This window comes from Chenopodium quinoa, unplaced genomic scaffold (assembly GCF_001683475.1).
Source record: "Chenopodium quinoa cultivar QQ74 unplaced genomic scaffold, ASM168347v1, whole genome shotgun sequence".
Taxonomy (NCBI): Eukaryota; Viridiplantae; Streptophyta; class Magnoliopsida; order Caryophyllales; family Amaranthaceae; genus Chenopodium; species Chenopodium quinoa.
Genome location: NW_018742204.1, coordinates 18,197,894 through 18,219,305, shown reverse-complemented (window position 1 = coordinate 18,219,305; position 21,412 = coordinate 18,197,894). Strand labels below are relative to the sequence as shown.

At 33.7% G+C, this 21,412-nt stretch overlaps 2 protein-coding genes and 2 long non-coding RNA genes across 7 annotated transcripts; 3 read left to right on the top strand and 1 right to left on the bottom strand.

Moving 5' to 3' along the window:
- LOC110695530 (scopoletin glucosyltransferase-like) lies at window positions 1–2,422 on the top strand. Its single transcript, XM_021872778.1, has one exon. It carries the CDS (start codon window positions 600–602, stop codon window positions 2,064–2,066), a length of 1,467 nt encoding a protein of 488 aa, XP_021728470.1. The 5' UTR covers window positions 1–599; the 3' UTR covers window positions 2,067–2,422.
- Window positions 2,423–7,996: 5,574 nt separating this feature from the next.
- On the top strand, window positions 7,997–12,957 carry LOC110720854. Of its 4 annotated transcripts, none has more exons than XR_002511364.1 (6): window positions 7,997–8,179; window positions 8,379–8,503; window positions 11,283–11,505; window positions 12,220–12,258; window positions 12,397–12,565; window positions 12,696–12,957. It is a non-coding gene; the product is annotated as an uncharacterized LOC110720854 (long non-coding RNA). The 4 variants fall into 4 exon arrangements; XR_002511362.1 differs by having other exon boundaries at window positions 8,373–8,503; XR_002511361.1 differs by lacking the exon at window positions 8,379–8,503 and having other exon boundaries at window positions 8,002–8,179.
- Window positions 8,781–11,276, bottom strand: LOC110720869. Its single transcript, XR_002511365.1, has 2 exons — window positions 10,617–11,276; window positions 8,781–10,520 (listed from the first exon to the last, which is right to left on the bottom strand). It is a non-coding gene; the product is annotated as an uncharacterized LOC110720869 (long non-coding RNA).
- A 5,640-nt stretch (window positions 12,958–18,597) lies between the features above and the next one.
- LOC110720850 (scopoletin glucosyltransferase-like) lies at window positions 18,598–20,376 on the top strand. The gene has a single exon (XM_021899923.1). It carries the CDS (start codon window positions 18,762–18,764, stop codon window positions 20,226–20,228), a length of 1,467 nt encoding a protein of 488 aa, XP_021755615.1. The 5' UTR covers window positions 18,598–18,761; the 3' UTR covers window positions 20,229–20,376.
- The last annotated feature ends 1,036 nt before the right edge of the window (window positions 20,377–21,412 follow it).

Genomic DNA, 21,412 nt, shown 5'->3' with positions numbered 1-21,412 from the left:
TAAACATTTGTAGATATATATGTCAATTATGATAGATTTAGGAACTTAAGATAATTAGGAATATTAGGGTTAGATATTCATATTGTCTATATATATTGTAATGTGACCGAATATGATAGATGGGAAAATACAATGGAAAATACAGAAAACTATTTTTCCCCAATATTTAACAACTTCACTTTATTTTTGCTTAATTGAAATTATTTTTAGTAAACTGATTTTTTTTTTTTTTTATTCTCTATTATATTTTTTTCTTTAAATTTACTGATTTTTAAGATGAAGAGGGCCTGTTTACATTTACTGAACTAATTGGAGCTGTACGAAGTGAAACTGAAGTGACAGGCCCCAAGTTAGGTTAATAATGTGATAACTTTATTATTTTACTTTTCATATTAACTTTCCAATTATCTAGAATTGCTAGGAAACACCCAACTTCCTACTGTCTTTTGTCAAGGGTTCAATCACGTACTAAATCTAAACCTCTTATAAAATTAAGTAGAATATGCCTAACACTCTTTCTTCCATTTCGTATATAGCTCTTTAATATAAACGAGCTAAACAACATAATATACACAATCCCAAGTTCAATTTTGATAAAAATGTTTCCCAACGAACCACAAAGGCTTCATGTACTCTTCTTTCCACTAATGGCCGCTGGCCATATGATCCCAACCTTAGACATGGCGAAAATTTTTGCAACACATCATGTCAAAACTACCATAGTCACAACACCTCTTAATGCACCAACCTTCACTAAACCACTACGAAGTTACAAAAATGTCGGTCCTCCAATCGACATTGAAATCATTCCGTTTTATTCCAAGGAAGTTGGCCTTCCTGAGGGAGTCGAAAACTATGAGCGTTGCACTTCTGATGAAATGACAACAAGGTTTTTGAAGGGCACCGAGATGCTACAAGAATCACTAGAAAAAGTCATAGAGAAATGCAAGCCTAATTGCCTAGTTGCTGATAAGCTCTTGCCTTTCGCTACTGATGTAGCAGCCAAGTTTAATATACCAAGGTTAGTATTTCATGGCACTAGCTACATTGCACAATGTGTGATGCATGCCCTAGGTAAGTATGAGCCTTACAAACAAGTTTCGTCCGATGAGGAGGAATTCGATGTCCCTCACTTTCCTCATGAAATAAAACTTAAAAAATCTCAATTACCTACATTTTTGAGAGGGCTTGGAGAAAAGCATATCAATGATGAATGGATGAAGATATTCGGTCGTGCTATGGAGGCTGAGGAGAGGAGCTATGGAATCATTATGAATAGTTTTTATGAGCTTGAGCCTGATTATGCAGATTATTATAGAAAGAAGATGGGTAGGAAGGCATGGCATATAGGTCCCGTATCATTATGTAACCACGAAAAAGAAGCTAAGTTCCAAAGGGGGAAGGATTCTTCTATTGATGAGCATGAATGCCTCAAATGGCTTGATTCAAAAAAGCCTAAGTCGGTTGTTTATGTTAGCTTTGGTAGCTTAGCTAAAGTCTCAACCTTGCAACTCCAGCAGATCGCGATGGGCCTAGAAGCATCTGAGCAAGATTTTATATGGGTTGTGATGAGTAAAAACAATGTGGATGGTGAGAATGAGAAAAATGAGTGGTTATCTCATGAATTTGAAAAGAGGATGGAAGGAAAAGGGCTAGTTATTAGGGGATGGGCACCGCAAGTGCTAATTTTGGATCATGAAGCGATAGGAGCATTTGTGACTCATTGTGGGTGGAATTCAATCTTAGAAGGCATATCATGCGGGGTTCCTATGGTAACTTGGCCAGTATTCGCCGAACAATTTATGAATGAAAAATTGGTGACAGAGATACTGAAGACCGGGGTTGGTGTGGGAGTTAATCAATGGAACATAATGGTGGAGGGGAATGTGAAATGGGAAGATATAAAGGAAGCTATAAGAAAAGTTATGGTGGGTGAAGAGGCTTTGGAGATGAGAAATAGGGCAATGAAGTTGAAAGAATTGGCAACAACGGCTGTTGAAGTTGGTGGGTCATCATATAATATCTTGCAATCCTTGTTACATGAATTGCGCTCTTACAATGCCTAAATATATTTGCACTTAATAAAAATTACACTAGTAGAAAAAATCAAAAAGGCACCTCTTAATTGCTACCGATTCAGTCCAAACCGGTGGCAAAAATAGGCTAAAAAATTGACAAAAAAGAGTTTACAATATATACATCTTTGCTTCCGTTACGCAGTCACAATCCTAATTAACAATTTCCCTTGTTAGATTGGGACGATTCAAAGATGTCCAAATGTTGAACTCTAGCTATCTTTAATATGTTTCTGTAAGATGTTTGTGTGTTGGATATTTTAGCGTATTTATCGCTAATTTAAAATTTGGTGCTCTGCCTACGTTGTACTCCGTCCTTTATTTTATTGGTTTCTAATGCATCAAAGTGTCGGCGTGTTTCTAATTTCTCAATCTAGGATTTCTTTGCTTTCAATTATTTGAAGACAATGTATGACTCGTAAAACTGACAATGTGTCAAAATTTTAAAAAATAAAAATAAAAATTGGGTGACAACTTATTGGTTATTTGGTATGGCTTTATATACAGTTTACATCATCAAGGAGATCTAAAGTAATGTCATACAACAATACCTAAGGCAAAAGCCACCAACCAATAATGTCTGTGATTAATTGTCCCAATACTCACCACAATAAAACTAATATTCTAGGAACTAATTACATCAGTTACGCTAAACATAAGCAATAAACTAGGGAGATAATTTCTCTAAAGATTATCTCTTTGACTAAATACAAAAATATGTACCATATATTTAACACAATCAATCATCAATATTATTATTAAAACGCAAAGGCAAGGAGTGTCATATCGCCACGTGTCACTTTCTTTTTCTTATTTAGCCATGTCATCAAATTACCACATAAGCGATTACTTTGCTTGTACATATTAAATTTGTGTACAATAAATTTTATGATAAATTTAATTCTATTATAGTATTGATTGTATAATTAAATAAATTAAATTAGTTGTTAAAAAAATTATTAAATTAATTTTCATCACCCAAATTAAGTTTTGTAACCGATTGTATTTATTTTGGGCTCAATTAGAACGACGAATAATTACAATGTTTTAAAATTGCTTTGACCCATTTAATTTGTAGCCGATATGTTATTAATGTGATTTATTTATTGAAATTTTTCCTATCAAAGATAAATATTTTTCAAAGTCAAAAAAGTATTATACCAACAAAAAAAAATATTTATGTGATATTCACAATCTTCCATACCCCAAAAAAAAAAAAAAAAAAAAGAAGAAGAAGAAGAAGAAGAAGAAGAAGAAAAAGAGAAACAAACCTGAGGTATCGCCTGGGTCACTAATTAGTTTAAAGTTTAAACAACGACTAATGTTCATTATTATTTTAACTTTTATACTCAATGTCCGTATTAAAATTAAATGATACTAGATGAATGGACATTATTTTTATTTTGATGTAATGGTATTCTCCCCATCTCTAATTATTTGTTTCTATCTCTCTCCGCATCTAAATTATGGCGTCTTCCCCCTTGTTGCAATATCAAGGAAACAGAAGAATTAGTTATTAAATAAATTTAATATAAAGTCTTGTGTATTAGATTATATTTTGTTATCAAATCTTTATGTTACTCATTCTAACTTCTAGTAGGACATGATATGCAAATGCTTTCAATGGTTAGATTGGTTACAAACTTGGGCATCCACAATAGAACAAAACTTTAAGAAGTTTGTTCACTTGACACGTCATCATTACACAAATCTCTTCCCTAACAAATCTTTTATCAACAATAGATAAACCTATTTACAGGTTCATGTAGGGGACCCACTATCAATACAACTCATTAAATTCATCCAAACCAAAAGTAAAGAAAAAAAGAAAAGCTTACAATTTTTGCCAACTAAACAAGTACAAACCCATTTGTCTACACAAATCTTAACCCACATCAACACAAACCTCTTATTGCTATTGCCTTTATAGAGTTAAATATAACTTTTTATAAAACCCTAAAAAGTATTAGACACATGTTTTTACAAAAAAAAAATATTTATAGAGAATTTTTAGTTCATGCACTTGAGTCCAACTCGGTGAGGAGGGGTCTAATCGAGTTTATGTCAAAGTTGAATCAATCAATCTACAATTTTAGATACTTCACTTTTTTTTTTTTGAAAACTTTTTAGATAATTCACTTCCTATGCTATTTCTTCCCTCCAAAATCATCCTCTTTTTCTTTTTTCTATTTTCTTTTTAGCCAATACTAGTCTTTTATACACGCGATATGTGTGTGGGTTAATAACTTAATATAAATTGACTAATAAATTATTTTTAGCAAAAATAATCTAACCAAGTGGGGACAATGATAGTAAAAAAAAATTATTTCGTTTGTTTGTTGATTGTAATTAAAATATTAAGAATGAAAATCACAAATTAAAATAAATGATTTTGCTTTTCTAAATCCGTATAATATTCATTGGTCTTGTGTCCGCTAATTCTAAACATGAATTCTTTGTTAATTCTGGAAAACCAGAGAAAATTGAGAGAAAAATAGGAGCAGAATTTTTGTGTATATTTCTGAATAATGATATTACAGTTTACAAAGAGTATATAAACATAATACAGAATCTAGAACCTGCTATAAGAAAGCCAAAAGAAGTTGTAACTAACTTAACAAATATCTATAACAAACTCCCTGAAATCTAGGGAATTCTGTTATGAAGAATCTGAGCTGGCAGAGCCAAATGCTGACTGTATGAAGCTCAGTTGGTTCCTTCTGTAGGCTGACTGTGCTGACTATCTTCAATACCCCCCTTCAAGGTGGGAGCTGATGAAATCACTCCCAACTTGGACAACAAAAACCTCAACTGAGAAGAAGGGACAGTTTTAGTGAACAAATCAGCTAGTTGTTCACTAGTTGGAAGATATGCAAGTTTAATAAGTCCCTCAAGAACTTTATCTCTGGTGAAATGACAGTCAATTTCTATATGTTTTGTCCTTTCATGAAAGACAGGATTTTTAGCTATGTGTATAGCTGATTGGTTATCACAATATAAAGTGACAGGCTTCAGATTTTAATCACTCCAATCTCTTTTAGTAATCTAATCAACCAAGTGATGACCTCTGAGGTTGCAGAAGCCATAGCTCTATACTCAGCTTCTGCAGAAGATTTAGAAACCAGACTTTGCTTCTTAGATTTACAGGCAATAGGGGAAGTACCTAGCATCAAGACATAACCAGTAACAGATCTTCTGGTGTCAGCACAACTAGCCCAGTCAGAGTCTGTAAAGGCTTGGAGAATCAATTGGTCTGCAGCTCTTAAAAGAATGCCCTGCCCTTCAGTGTTAGCAACATAACTAACAGTATGAATAAGAGCTTGCATATGACTAGTCCTTGGCTTCTGTATAAATTGACTTAAACACTGAACTGCAAAAGACAGATCAGGTCTAGTATGTGTCAAGAAATTCAACTTGCCTACAAGACATCTGTATATCTCAGGATTAGGCAGTAGATCACCATCCTCTAACTGAAGCTTGAGGTGTAAAGGCAATGGAGTAACAGCCCTAGAGCTTAAAGCAAAATTACAGTCATGTAATAGCTCCTTAGTGAACTTCTTCTGACTTAAAATCACTCCATCTGCAGAATAACCAACCTCTATGCCCAAGAAATAGCTTAATCTCCCCAAATCTTTTATATTGAATTTCTGATGAAGGGTTGACTTAAGTAGATCCATAGATGACTCATCTGTACCAGTTAAGATGATGTCATCAACATATACTGCAGCAATACAAACCAGGCTTCCAGCACTTTTAATGAACAAACTGTAGTCATTCTTAGACTGCACAAACCCTAAAAGCAGAAGTGTATGAACTAACTTCTCAAACCACTGCCTTGAGGCCTGTTTAAGACCATATATGGATCTTTTGAGCCTGCAGACTTTGTTATGTAGGTTAGGCAACCCCTCTGGTACTCTCATATAAACCTCTTCCTTCAAATCACCGTGCTAGAAGGCATTATTCACATCAAGTTGATAAAGAGGCCAATTTTTGCAAGTTGCAACATCAATTAAGCTTCTGACAGTGTTCATTTTTACAACAGGGCTAAATGTTTCCTCATAATCAACACCATACTTCTGAGTGAACCCCTTAGCAAGCAGTTTAGCTTTGCATCTTTCCAGCTCACCATTTGCCTTAAGTTTGACCTTATAAACCCATTTGCAGCCTATAGGTTTCTTACCCTTTGGCAAATCTACTAATTCCCAAGTATCATTACTGAGTAAAGCTGTGATCTCCTTATCCATAGCTTCCACCCACAAAGGATCCAAAGAAGCCTGAGCATAATTGTAGGGTTCTTGTATCTCACAAGTATTTGCCAAGAAACACTTGTGATCATTAGTAAAATCATCAAACATGAGCAAATTGCACCAATGTTGTTGTTTATTAGAACCAGCAATATGACATTGATATATGTCATATTTAGAAGGAAATTTGTGAGGTCTGGAAGATTTTCTTAGTTCAGGAAGTTGGATAGAGGAAGAAGAAGAAGAAGAAGAAGAAGAAGAAGAAGAAGAAGAAGAAGAAGAAGAAGAAGAAGAAGAAGAAGAAGAAGAAGAAGAAGAAGAAGAAGAAGAAGAAGAAGAAGAAGAAGAAGAAGAAGAAGAAGAAGAAGAAGAAGAAGAAGAAGAAGAAGAAAGAGGTAGGATAGGGAAGTTGAGAAGAATTTAAGGAAGAATCTGAACCAGTAGTGAATTCAGAAGAAGCAGAACAGGAAGAATTAGTGTTTAGCTGGGAAGGAGTTGAAGAAAAAGTTTGTGTGGGATCAAAAGAAGTATGTAGGTGAATGTCATGAGCAGGCTAAATGGCATTGGAAGTGAGGGGTGGAGAAAAATCATCTGTATTGTCAAGAGAAGTAACTGCAGGTAGGTAGATAGCAGTAGACAAGACATAATTAGGATGATGCATGTTTCTTAAAGAACAAATGATATGGGAAATGTTTCTCATGAAATTAAACATTTCTAGACACCTTAACTTTGTGAGTAGCAAGACTGTAAACCTTATATCCCTTCTGACTAACTGAATATCCCAAGAAAATACAAGGATCAACCCTTTCATCAAGTTTTGTTCTGTGAACCTTTGATGTATAAATAAAACATAAACAACCAAAGGTTCTTAGATGAAAATTATCAGGAACAAAACCATACAACCTCTGAAAGGGAATGCTAATATCAATGACAGAAAGTGGCATTCTATTAATCAAATAAACTGCACGTAGAACACTATCACCCCAAAATTTGTCAGGAACCCTAGCCTGTATACAGAGTGACCTAGCAGTCTCCAAAATGTGCCTATGTTTTCTTTCAACTACACCATTTTGCTCATGTGTCACTGTAACTAGTCTGATGTATAATGCCACATTTATGAAGCAAAGACTTCATAATTCCCTCACACAATTCCTGAGCATTATCAGATCTAATAACTCTTATTCTAGTATCAAATTGAGTAGAAACCATAGAAATGAAATTAGACATAATACCAACAGCCTTAGTTTTATTTCTCATCAAATGAACCCAAGTAAATTTGTTGTAATCATCTACAATTGTCAGGAATTGATTACAACCTGTTGGTGTCTTTACAGAGTGTGGGCCCCAAACATCTATATGTATAAGATCAAAAGGTTTCTTAGATTTTATACTACTAATGGGAAAAGGAAGTTTGCTGACACTAGTACAAAAAATGCTATTTGTAACACCCTATTAGTAACTGACATAAATTATGTTAGTTACTACAAGGGTATTAGTAACTGACATAGCTAATGCAGGTTACAAATAAAATAACATCAGTAACTGGCATAACCAAAGTCAGTTACAAATATTAGGTTAAAGATAGGCTGACCAATTATTAGTATGGGCATTAAAAAAGCCAGTTATAAATAGCAAGTCAAACTTTATTGACTTAATTAAATGTAATGGGTTTGATTAAGGCCACTTACTAATGCAACTACAATTTTCTTTTTTTTTTTTTAGAAATTAGGATATTTTTCCTCCTACGGCATACAACCTACCTTATCAATTACTCCATTTTTTCACAACCTCCTTTTTTCATTCTCCTCTGAATCTGCTCTGAAGCTCCTCCAAAACTCAATAATGGAAGTTATCAACAAGGTACGCCCTCGATCTCCTCCTAATTTATTTATATTATAATTAATACTGATCTAACCGATTATTTGATCAAGAAATAAAAATATGAAATTCTAGGGTTTATTTTCGTTTTTTTAAAAAAAAAAAAAATTAATTTATTGGGTGTTAAGGGGTTTCATAACATGAATCTTTCAAATTTGAAATTTGGGTTTCATAGTAGCAGATTGGGGGCGAGAGTTTTGAGCGCAAGTGAGAGTTTCGAGTAGTGGGATGATTCCAAAATCGTAATTCCTCACCATCATTATTTGAGTTTGCTGGAATTGCTCTTTAGATATGATACTACATCAGGTCAGCCAACCTCTTAGCTATAATTGAGTTATTTATCTAGTAAAATTATTTATAAATATTAGCTGTGTACTTTTGCTCATTATTAGACATGTAATTGTGGTTGACTTATGTGAATCTAGCCTCTGTAGAATTGGGAATTTTAGTTTGCTGAAGGTCTAAATATAATTTTGATTGTGATGAAATTTCATGTGAAAGGTAATTACAGTGGCGGACCCAGGAATTTCCGACTGGTGAGTCACAATCGATAATCAAATATGTAAAATAAAATTTCACAATGACATGTAAGGAGACATTTACTTCCTAAACTTGAAAATAAACAACACGATTGGAGACCAATTAACTACAACGGATGTAGCCTAAATACATATCAGTCCGCAACATGTTTTACAGGATGATCAATAATTTTGAAGCAATGCCTCAAGGCGTAAAAGCAATCCTTTTTTGGCACTTCAATATGATTCAAGCATATGATCAGGAATAAACACGAATAACAATTGATTCACAATACAAGTATACAATATTCCCAGCATGAAATAGACTCAAGAATTACAGAAATTGCCCAAATTAAAACCAAAATTACAGAGACTCACCCATATCCAGGCAAATTAACAATATACCAACTCTTGTTGATTAGAAAATGATTGATAAGCTGAGTCTTCCCTGCATATAAATTCAACAACCTAATCAAACACAAAGTTAACAAAACAAATGAAATCACAAGTATGAATCATATGCAAATAACCCCAACAGCGAATTACCCCTATTCATAATTGGTTGGACGGTTCATATTCAACTAAATCAAGCAATATTCAACTAAATCAAGCAATATTCCCCAGAAACAAAAGCACAATTCCAGATAGCTAAGCGACATCATGAACTCATAAAGCTCGGTAAGAAGTATATACAAAAAAAGTACATGCCAGAAACAAAAGAGATACCTTCACAGATCTCCTAACCCCAACAGAACAAGCAACTCTGCAACAGCAGACCCACAAGCAATGCAATCAGCAAGCCTGTAACCCGGAAAAAACACAAATTTAAACCGGGGACAAATAAACTCCAAAAACAGTGGAAATAGAAGTTGTTCTCTTAAAATACAATTAGGCAAAACATACAGCTAATATGTAACAGATCAATTTAGAACAAATAATCAATAAGCTCTTGGAATCTATACGCCATAATCAAAGCAGAGGCAAAACAGCTATCACCCACACAAACAATCTAGATCAAATTACGGGTAAACTGTCTAAATTTATTAATAATAATTTCATAAATTCAAAGTCTTATTTGTCAGGGATTCAAAATTTGTAGTCCAAATTACATCTGCGAGATCATAAAGAAACCAAAATGTAATGAAACCACCTCTCAAAAGAATACCTATGCACAGGCAACTCAGATAGCTCAAATATCCGGTCACAACTTCAGTTTCTAGAGGAAAAATTCCCAAATCGGCTAATTAAAACCAATCTTCAGTTTCTAATCGGCTAATCATATTAAAATAAATCATTTGGGACTTAAAAATTATAATGAAGACAATTAGACAAAACTATAACTAAACACAGTCAAAAGACTCAAAACCAATCTTCAATTTCTACTTTTTTAGACGAAATTGTTTAGTTTAAGCAAACAAAATGATTATACAGATAGCTCATAGCAAGTACTTTATTTGAGCACAAATTCCACATAAATTAAGCTAATTAAACTTCAAAACAATCCTTATTCACACAAAAATCAGCTAATCCTGACTACCCATTAGTAGATAACAAAACCCCTTCAACTTTCCGAGCAAAAACTGGCACAAAACACAAATTTAAACAAAAATGACATAATTAAATCAAATACAGAAAACCTACATCAAAAATCCCCAAATCGTAAATTAAATTAGGCAATTAGCAAATGAAAAACACACATGAAGCCAAACACATTCAAAATTCTAGCTACTTTGCATATCTATATGCACAAATCGAACCTCACCATCGCTGCTCTCCACCACCACCAACAGTTACAAATCGAAACCCTAGAAATCGAAAAAAAATCAAAGATTTGAACTAGTAATTATGCAAAGAAACCTTAAATTTGAAATTTAAAGGGGAAAGTTTAAAGAAGCTCATACCATGAACACCAAAAAAAATCCTAGAAATCAAACCACACAGTCGTTATCTCTCACGACCACCATGACCATTAGTGAATGAGGAGGGAGAATGAAAGGGGAACGCGAAATGTTGTTGCAGCTGCGGCGAGGAGAAGGTGAAAGGGGAACAGGCTGAAGTTAGAATTTTTTATTTTTTATTTTTATTTTTTTTTTTTTTAAAAAAAAAGAAAACTTAGAATTTTTTTTGGGCCCTGGTGAGTCACTTGACCCACCAGGCACAAGCCCAGGTCCGCCAATGGGTAATTAGATGCCGAGATCTCATCGGGGTAAGGTTTGGTTGAATACGTGCACTTTTAAATGATAGGTATGATTATTATGTTCCAAAACATTTATTAAACATGTCTAATAATTTTTAATAATGTTTTCATTTCGCTTATGTTTTCACATCTAATGTTGGGTTTGCACAATAGAAATATGAAAACATAAGAGACTCTTGAAAATAAAACACCCGAGGGAATTATTTAATAGAATGTACCTTTTCCTTCTTATAAGTCTACACAAAATTTCAAGCATTTAGAAGTTCTCTACTTAGACCTCCCAGTTTTGTGTTGGCTAGGGGCTTCCACTTTGATGTCTATTCTGTTGTTTTCTTAATGCTAAGTTTGGTATGTGTTCGTTCCATTCTAGGTTTTATGGGAGCAATGATATCAAATTTGGCATTTGTCTTCCGCAACATATTTTCCAAGAAAGGCATGAAAGGGAAGTCTGTCAGTGGGATGAACTACTATGCTTGTTTGTCGATTCTCTCTCTTGTACTTCTCACTCCATTTGCAATCGCCGTGGAGGGACACTAAATGTGGGCTGCTGGATGGGAGAAGGATGTTTCTCAAATTAGACTCAACTTTATTTGGTAATTTATTTACTCCCCATGATTTTCCCCTTATGTTTTCCGTGTGGTTCCTATTTGGTTATGTATGTGATATCGATCTCTGTTTTTTCTTGTTGCTCTTCTTGTAGTTAAGAATCAATATTTTGTATTGTATCTTAATTTTTTTGCACATAAGAATTGATTGGTGTAAATACAGTGGAATTTAGTTGTCAGCATGGTTTGCCTTTGTCTCAACATCTTGGCACTATTAACTTATATCCTAATCAAGTACAAGGACTTTGTAGATCTTGTGTTTGCACTGGTTTTGCCCTCTATAGATTTCTACATGTCCTGGTAAAATATCCAGAAGATGGACAAAAGAGTTCTGTAATCGCTCCCTCCATATAATCTACTTAATTGAGGTTGTTTAGAGGTATCTTGACCTGTAAATTTTCATTTCAATTAGAAGAATTCAATCACTTCAGATTAATATCTTAAGTGTTCACGTGGTGTGGTCTAATACTCTAATGTGTACAATAAAGTTCTTTCCCGAGTTGGTAAAATTTCCAACTTAAACTATATAACTTCCTAGATTTCTTACTTTTTATATTTTAGTTTTATCCTTATTACTAGGATCTTGTCCGTTGAGTCTTACACAATACCTGTGTTGCTAAATTAATTATATTTGTTTCCAAATAATTAATGATTTTGTCATCCTTTTACTAACAAGATGTTATTGTTGATTTTTCTATATAGGTGGGTGGTCGCCCAAAGTATGTTTTATCACCTATATAGGTGGGTGGTCGCCCAAAGTATCATACATGCCGTTAATAAAGAATTGGCATGAATTTTGTAAATGTTGACTTGTTTATTTTGTCTTTCATTTCTTAATTATCAAAGAGCCTTGATGAAGAAAATGCTTTGTACATGCAGGTAAAGCAAAAAGATGACACATTTTCCTTAACACTCAACTATCAAGAGTTCACAAAGGTATATGTGACCTTGAGTGTTTCTTTGTTAATCTGGAAGAATACCCCACAGAAGCTCTTCTATGCATGGATGCTACCATTCATGAGGTATATCAAGCAGCTCTATTTATCTGGTAAAAACCTCATATATATATAGGTTTGCTTATTAGAATTAATTATCTCATGATAACACTTGGTGACTGTTTGAAACAACCCTTTTTTAATTTTGGCTTTTGTTTATGTATATATTTCTTTCCCATGCAGAATTATGTCGCAATATCAAGTACTTAGTGTGAATTGCAGCTATCCCATACAGAACAATCAAATTTGTGAAGCAGACAAAAACGTCAATATTTGAAGGTTGACCATTGTATCAGTTAACTAACTAGGTTTTTTTTTTTTAATTTTTTAATTTTTTTTTTTTTTTTTTTTTGGTTATAGAGTATTATTTATTGCTAATTGTGAGAGAAATATTTGTAATTTACAAGTACATCAATTCAATATAATTTACAAGACGTTGCTTAAAGTTGGTCTTATATTGAATAGATTGATAGTAATTAACAATACATGGTCTTTACATTAAAAAAAAATATAAATGTAGTGTACGAGTGGTGGCAATAGAGGAATTTGCTACTGCTACCATTTTATTATTATTTTTTTAAACAATAAAAACACTATTCGTAACTGGTATGCCAATTACAAATAATACTTTATTTGTAACCGGCATAACTTAACTCCAGTTACAAATATTATGCTTTCTAACTTGGATAATAGCCTATTTGTAACTGGCGTTAGGTTAAGCCAGTTACGAATAGTACATTATTTGTAACTAACATTAGTCGGTTACGGATAATTAACACTAGTTGTAACGGTGGCATTCGCAACCAACAATGTCAGTTACAAAAAGTCAATTTGCTAGTTACAAATAGCAATTTTTCTACTAGTGTGAATCTAGCCTTGGGACAAACTAGACAAATTGTACCTATAGCACTGTCTGTACAAGGGTTAATGTCTTTAACAGGCATAACCATTTTCAGCTTATTAAAGGGTAAATGACCCATCCTCAAGTGCCACAGCTTTGCTTCCTCAGTTACTGCAACACAAGCGGTCTTGCAAGAAACAGATAAAGAACTGTCATCATTATTCTGCTGTTCTGGAACTCTATACAATCCTGAGTTTATTTTACCAAGAGGAATCGATTGTCCTGTCTGAATGTGAACAAAACATTGATCATGAGTAAAGAGTAACTCACACTGCAAATCCGTGCACAACTTATGCACAGAAATAAGACTGTACTTAAAATCTGGAACATATAAAACATTTTGCAACTCAAGTCCACTATCAAGCTGCACTACCCCAATGTGAGTAATCAAGACTCTCCTACCATCAGGAATAGTGATATATTTATCACAAAAAGCAGGTTTACAGTTGGAAAAACAAGTAATATCAGAACAAATATGATCTGAAGCACCACTGTCAAGCAACCACTTAGTATTGGAACAGGACAGAAGGCAGAAATTACCTGCCATCATGGCATGACTCTGAGAATGAGAAGGATCAATAGACTGCTGATTGCTCATACACGCCATAAACTGATCATATTCAGCTGCAGAAACAGTCTTGACAAAATAATCAACTTCCATACCAGAATTCTCATAAATGCTCAAGGCTGCCACCTTCTTGTCTTTAAAACCTTGAAAATTAGGAGGATAACCATTGAGCTTGAAGCATCTATCAATGCTGTGTCCAGGAATTTCACAATGAGTACAGAAAAATTTTGATCCAGGCCTGAAAGTTTTCTGATCACCAAAATTAGGTTTAGAATAGACATTAGCACCAGGCTTGAATAGCTGAGAATACTGCAAGTTGGAATGAGCTCAGTGACTAGCATTACTGTGCTGAGGTTTAGCAAACTTATTGTATGAAACAGGACTGAATTTCTTCCTGTCAGTAGCAAATGCCAAGGAATCACTACCAGAATTCAGCTGAGAAATCTCTTTGTGTTTCTCTTCCTGAGCAAACATTCTGTAAACTTCAGTCACCTTAGGCAAGGCTTGCATCATTAGAATGTTGCCTCTAATTGTAGAAAATTGTTATGTAAGCTTCATCATGAAGTGCATCACCATCTTCTGCTGATGTCTCTCAAAAATACGTTTGGTCAAATTGCAAGTGCATTTGTTGCAAGTACAATAAGGCAAAGGATGAGCCTCATCAATTGAATCCCAAACAGATTTGATAGAGATGAAAAATTCAGAAACGGACTGAGATCCTTGACTAATTTAAGTTAATTTTTGTTCTAAAGCATAGATCTGAGCTAGAGAAGTGTAACCAAACCTCTCCTCCAGATCTAGCCAAATTTCTCTTGCAGATCTCAAGAACATAACACTGCTAGCAATACATTCATCAAGATTAAAGAGAATCCAGGAACATACCAGATTATTGCATCTTTGCTAAGCCAAAAACTCAGCACTCAGTTCATCCAAAGGTCTAGTGTAAGTGAAATTAACGAAACCAGCCTTGTTCTTAGCAGATAAGGTCAGCGGCATTGACCTCTTCCAGCTAGTGAAACCATCTCCATTGCACTTGAACGAAAAAAAGTTGAGCAGAATTAGCATCTGAAGGATGTATGTAGTAAATGCTTCCAGGATTTTGATTCAAAGGCAAATTCGAGGTGTTTGATTCAGCAGCCATTGATGATCAAGAAGAAACTTGAGACAAAATGATTAGATTCAGCAAAAATCAGCCAAAAAATCTAAGAAATTCAACAAAAAATTCAGCAGAAAAAGAAGAAGATCAGTAAAAAAACCAGCAAGAATCTTGGAATTTCAGGAAGAAATCAACAGTAAACAATCACAGAATCAGAGAATTGCTAGCTCTGATACCATGTTAATTCTGGAAAACCAGAGAAAATTGAGAGAAAAATAAGAGCAGAATTTTTGTGTATATTTCTGAATAATGATATTACAGTTTACAAAGAGTATATATACATAATACAGAATCTAGAACCTGCTGTAAGAAATCCAAAAGAAGCTGTAACTAACTTAACAAATATCTATAACAAACTCCCTGAAACCTAGGAATTCTGTTATGAAGAATCTGAGCTGGCAGAGCCAAATGCTGACTGTATGAAGCTCAGTTGGTTCCTTCTGTAAGCTGACTGTGCTGACTATCTTCAATATTCTTTCTCACTTCGCCTTCTTCCATTCACCAATTTTACAGGAACTTTTAATTAATAAAAAAATGTATGTTAATTAAGGTTTTCGTCAAAACCCGAATTTAACCCGACCTGTTACTATTTTTAGGGTTTTCATTAACTAAGGTTAGGGATTTATCATCTTCTTTGAATTGACCATTGCAGGCGAACATTCCCCATTAAAGGTTTCAATTTTAAGTGATGAAAAAGTGATAATGGAGGTGGTAGCTTTGACGGAGTTAACAAGGAAACCAATTAATTTTTGGATTTCTTTTAACTGTTAGTAGTACTGTACTTGAATTTAGGGGGTGTTTGACAATTGGTTTTTTGCCTAGCTTTTTGTTTTTTAGTTTGGTCAAACAACCAAAGAATATGTTTGGTAGTTGCCTTTTTTGTTTGCTTTTAAGCTAGCTTTTCTGCCAAAAGCCAAAAGCTAATAAGAGTAGCTTTTTCTATTGGCTTTTGGCTTGTTGGTCCACTTTTCACTAATAAACAGCTAACAACCATTAATAATTTTACCAGTCACATTTGTAAACAGCTGACTTAAACAATAACTTAAAAGGCCAAACCATACAACTAATACTTCTAGTTAATCAAATAAGTCAAGCAAACAAGCCAACATCCAACCGCCGATTGCCAAATAGGCAAATAACCCTTTACTCCACTATCCCTCACCAAATCAGCTGAAATGACCTCCGTGCCTTAATATTAACAACTAACAAGATTCGTTTATATCAGTAACCAACTTGTATTTGGCCACAATAATCAGCATAAAAATCCAATAAAAAGCAATAAAATATCCCCAAATTCAAACTTTTAATTTCACCATCAATTCCTTTTAATCAGAGTTGTGATGTTGCTAAATTGCCCAGAATTTGCTCGGAAGCGCTCAAGAATTTGGAGGAAATAGTTATGAGTAGTGATGACTGATGAGAGTTTGAGCTCTGTTGGTTTTGCTAATGGCGAGTAATGGGTATCTCTCTGTTTATGAGTGCCCTGTCCATGGCTCTTTTTTGTATCCTAGGTGTAGTATTTGTAAAATTTGTTATTTGATGAAGAAGTAAAGGTGTGATTTTATTATCTAAATTTATGCTTTAATTTGATGTTTTACCAGATTATTAAGCGTGTGAACCTAACAACGGAAGAAAAGAAATGAACAGGGGAGGAGAAAGCGCTAGGTCCTTATGCCACATTAGTTGTCATTACTTAGTATTGAACTAGATTATCCCCGTGTGATGCACGATTTTTACAAAAAATTATAGTGTAGAACTTGTATGTAAAATGAATCTTTAAATTTTATCATAAATTCATTGGAAGGAAATTTCTTGAAAGAAATACAATTTCAATGTATGTAGAAAATATATAGACTTTTGAATATTAGTGTTAAGGAATACAATTGCTATTCAATTTACTATACCTCCAATTCTCTAGATTAAAGGTATTGAAAGAATTTACATATCCTTGTTTACGAATTATAAAAAAAAAAAAAAATCCTTTAAAACATCATCAATGGTTTTAGGTAGAAAAAAAAAATCATAAGAAAGCGACACGTATACAGTTTTGAAGAATAATGATGTCAGCATGTTTTGTTTTCATAATAGTAAATAGATTTTGGGCTAACATGTAAACAATTCTTGGGTTAACCTTGGTTAAATTTGGTCTTAAACGTAAAGTGAGGTCCTTAAAAGTGGGAAAAAAAAAGAGGTTTTTAAATATGAAAAATACGAAATGTTAAATATTGTATTTATACTTAACTCTAAATAATTAGGTGAGAACTAATAAATACTCTGTTACATTAAATCACAAATGGTTAACAAATAATGATGTGCAAATAGTACATTAGAATTTCCTAACATCGTAACGGTCAAAATAAAATAGAGGAAGTACTAGATAGTAGATACCCCTTGTTATGGACTATACTTCCTCCGTTCTTTTTTATTTGACCCGTTTTGACTTTTACACTATTCACCATTCATTTTTTGACCGTGTTTTGTGAATAATAATTAAAGAAAAACATATTCATGTAAGATATTTTTATATTTGTCTCAACAAGTACTATCATAATATATAACTTTTATAGTTTTTACTTATCGAGAATTAAAGTTATTGATCGTTAAAGTTTTGCATTGGCAAGTGTCATAAAAGAAACAGGTCAAGTAGAAAAAGAATAGAGGAAGTATATCTTATTACAACAAAGAGTCAAAGATGGGCTCATGAGACAAACAACAATATGCCACAAAGTTATGTGTTTATCGGCCACCCATTGCAATATTAAATGTAGTGCATAATGCATATATATCACGGGTGCAAATGTTACACGCATTTGAGAAAAGGAAGAAAGGAAAAGGTTTAATCATAAGGGGATAAGCACCTCAAATGTTATTTTGGACCACGAGTCGACGAAGCAATGGAGTTTGAGTGTTTGACATTGAAGGGGATATCATGTGAGGTTCCTATGGTTATAACTTGGATAGTGTTTGCGGAGCAATTTTATAATGAAAAGTTAGTGACTCAACTTTTTAGGACCGGGGTTTCTATTGATGCTAAGAAATGGAATAGAATAGTGGAGAATGTAAAATAAGAAGATAGAAAGAAAGCTATAAGAAAAATTATGGTGGGTGAAGAAGCCTATGAGAAAAGAATCCTGGCTTAGGGAAAAAAAACTTGTATGGATTCATAGTCTATACGTGGGTGACAAACAATATTTTAAACATAGTGATAGTAATGTTAATATAGTGATATTTATTAAAACTAGTGTGACCTTTAATATTTTTATCCGTTGAAGTTATGTTATAGTAACCCTAATTTTAACATAATGATCTTTATTAATCATTAGCGAAATTAGGTAAAAATAACACACGTCTTTTAATTTTTATTTTTTCCCATACGTAAGACTCGTTATGACCGTAAGTTCATTTCCAAGATTATCAAGAACTGCTAGAAAACAACAAGCTGTGGTTCAATCTTTATTCTAAACCATATGTTAAAGCAGAGTATGCATCCAAATATGAGCATGCAAACAAATATGCTGACTTTTGGAGTGACATAAGCATAAGAATGTACGTACATGCTTTCTTTCGTTTTATATGTAGCTCTATAATCTAAGAACATAAACCCTAGCTTCAAATAAATTAAAAATGGTTGCTCAAGAATCACAAAGGCTTCATATAGTCTTCTTTCCACTTATGGCCGCTGGCCATATGATCCCAATCTTAGACATGGCGAAAGTTTTCGCAACGCACCACGTTAAAGCTACCATAGTCACAACTCCTTATAATGCACCAACCTTCACAAGACCACTAGAAAGTTATAAAAACATTGGTCCTCCAATTGATGTTGAAGTCATCCCATTTGATACTAAAGAAGCTGGCTTTCCTGAGGGAGTCGAAAACTTTGAGCAATTTACTTCAGATGAAATGACTTTGAGATTTTTGAAGGCCATCGATGTGCTACAAGAATCACTAGAGAAAGTAATAGAGAAATACAAGCCTAATTGCCTAGTTGCTGATATGTTGTTTCCTTTTGCTACTGATGTTGCAGCCAAATTTAATATACCGAGGTTAGTATTTCATGGCACTAATTACTTTTCACAATGTTTAATGGATTCACTTATTAAGTATGAGCCTTACAAACAAGTTTTGTCCGATGAGGAGGAATTCGTCGTCCCCCACTTTCCTCATGAGATAAAATTTAAACCATCTCAATTACATACATCCATGAGAGGGCTAGGAGATAAGCAGATAAATGATGAATGGATGAACATATTTGTTCGTGCTAAGGATGCTGAGGAGAGGAGCTTTGGGTTTATTATAAATAGCTTCTATGAGCTAGAGCCTGATTACGCCGAGTATTATAAAAAAGTAATGGGTAGGAGGGCATGGCATATAGGTCCTGTTTCACTATGCAACCACGGAAAAGAAGCTAAGTTCCAAAGGGGTAAGGATTCTTCTATTAATGAGCATGAGTGCCTCGAGTGGCTTGATGCAAAGAAGCCTAGGTCAGTTGTTTATATTAGCTTTGGTAGCTTAGCAGAAGTCTCAACCTTGCAACTCCAAGAGATTGCAATGGGCCTAGAAGCTTCCAATCAAGATTTTATTTGGGTGGTGAGGAGAAACAATTATGGGAATGGTGAGAAGGAGAAAAATGAGTGGTTACCACAAGAATTTGAAAAGAGGATGGAAGGAAAAGGACTAATTATATGGGGTTGGGCACCTCAAGTGTTAATTTTGGACCACGAAGCTATAGGAGCATTTGTGACACATTGTGGATGGAACTCGACTTTAGAAAGTGTGTCATGTGGAGTTCCTATGGTAACTTGGCCAGTATTTGCCGAACAGTTTTATAATGAAAAGTTAGTGACAGAGATATTAAAGATCGGGGTTGGTGTGGGAGCTAAGCAATGTAACAGAGTGGTGGAGGGGACTGTGAAACGTGAAGATATAAAGGAGGCAATAAGAAAAGTTATGGTGGGTGAAGAGGCTTTAGAGATAAGAAATAGGGCAAAGAAGATGAAAGAATTGGCAATAAGGGCTTTTGAGGACGGTGGGTCGTCATATTCAAACCTGCAATCCTTAATAAATGAATTGAGCTCTTATAATGCCTAAACATCTTTACATCGGTTATGTTTTGCACTTTTGCATTTAATATCCCAAGTATCTAACAACTTCATTCATTGTTTAAAAAATACAAATCTTTGTAAGATGTTAATTTATTGTGGGTTGGATATTGTAATATTGTACTAATTTGAATCTTGGTTGCTTGCCTATATATTACTTTTTTTTTTGGTTGAAGAAATTGCCTATATTTTACTTCATTTTACTAATTTCTAATAGAAGGATGAGAGAAGAAAAATTGATACAGGGCCCACTATGACGTCATTAAGGAGAGTTTGGGAAAAGAGGTAGATGTAATTTTTTTTTCTCAAAAAAGAAAACTAGGTGGTAATGTAAAAAAAAAACTTATTCTTAGTACGTCCTATATCTTAGCATTAAAAATATCAGGCGTGAATTTTTTATTATTTTTCTTTTTAATATTTTTTTGGATTTTTTTACTTTTACTACCAAACAAAATCAAGATATTATTTTTTACCACCAAAACTTCTAAAATTTTATTTTACCACCAAATAAAATTCTAAAAATTGTTTTTTTTACCTCCTACCATTAAAAAACCGTTAAATCTAACGATTTAAAAAAATTTGTTCGAATTTCATGCACAAGACATGTTCTTCATAGGTTTAGGGGGCATATTAATCCTACGCCGGGTCCAATTTGTGGTCAAAATTGACATAAAATGGTCAGAAATGCCTCGTTTTGCGTATTTCATGCAAACCGAGGTATTTTAAAAAACGCAAAATGAGGCATTTACGATCATTTTTGGTCCATCCTGGCCTCAAATTAGATCCAAATGGCCAATGCCCCCCCCCAAACCCCTAAAGACCATGTGTTTGGTACGAAAATATAATTTTTTTTTAAAAATCCGTTAGATTTTTGACGGCAAGTGGTAAAAAATAATTTTTAATTGTTTTATTTGGTGGTAAAATAAAACTTTTAAAAGTTTTGGTGGTAAATACAATTTAATTTCTTGATTTTTTTTGGTGGTAAAAGTAAAAAAAAATCCTTTGTTTTTGTTTTAATTGTGTATGCCAATGTAAAAAGGGAAGATATACTACTGTAATACTAACTGGAAAATCTTGTGTGGACCGGAGGTCCATACACACACAAGACCTTACATAGAAAATAATGACCAAAATATTAAATATAATAACCTTAATTTTAATGTAGTAACCTTA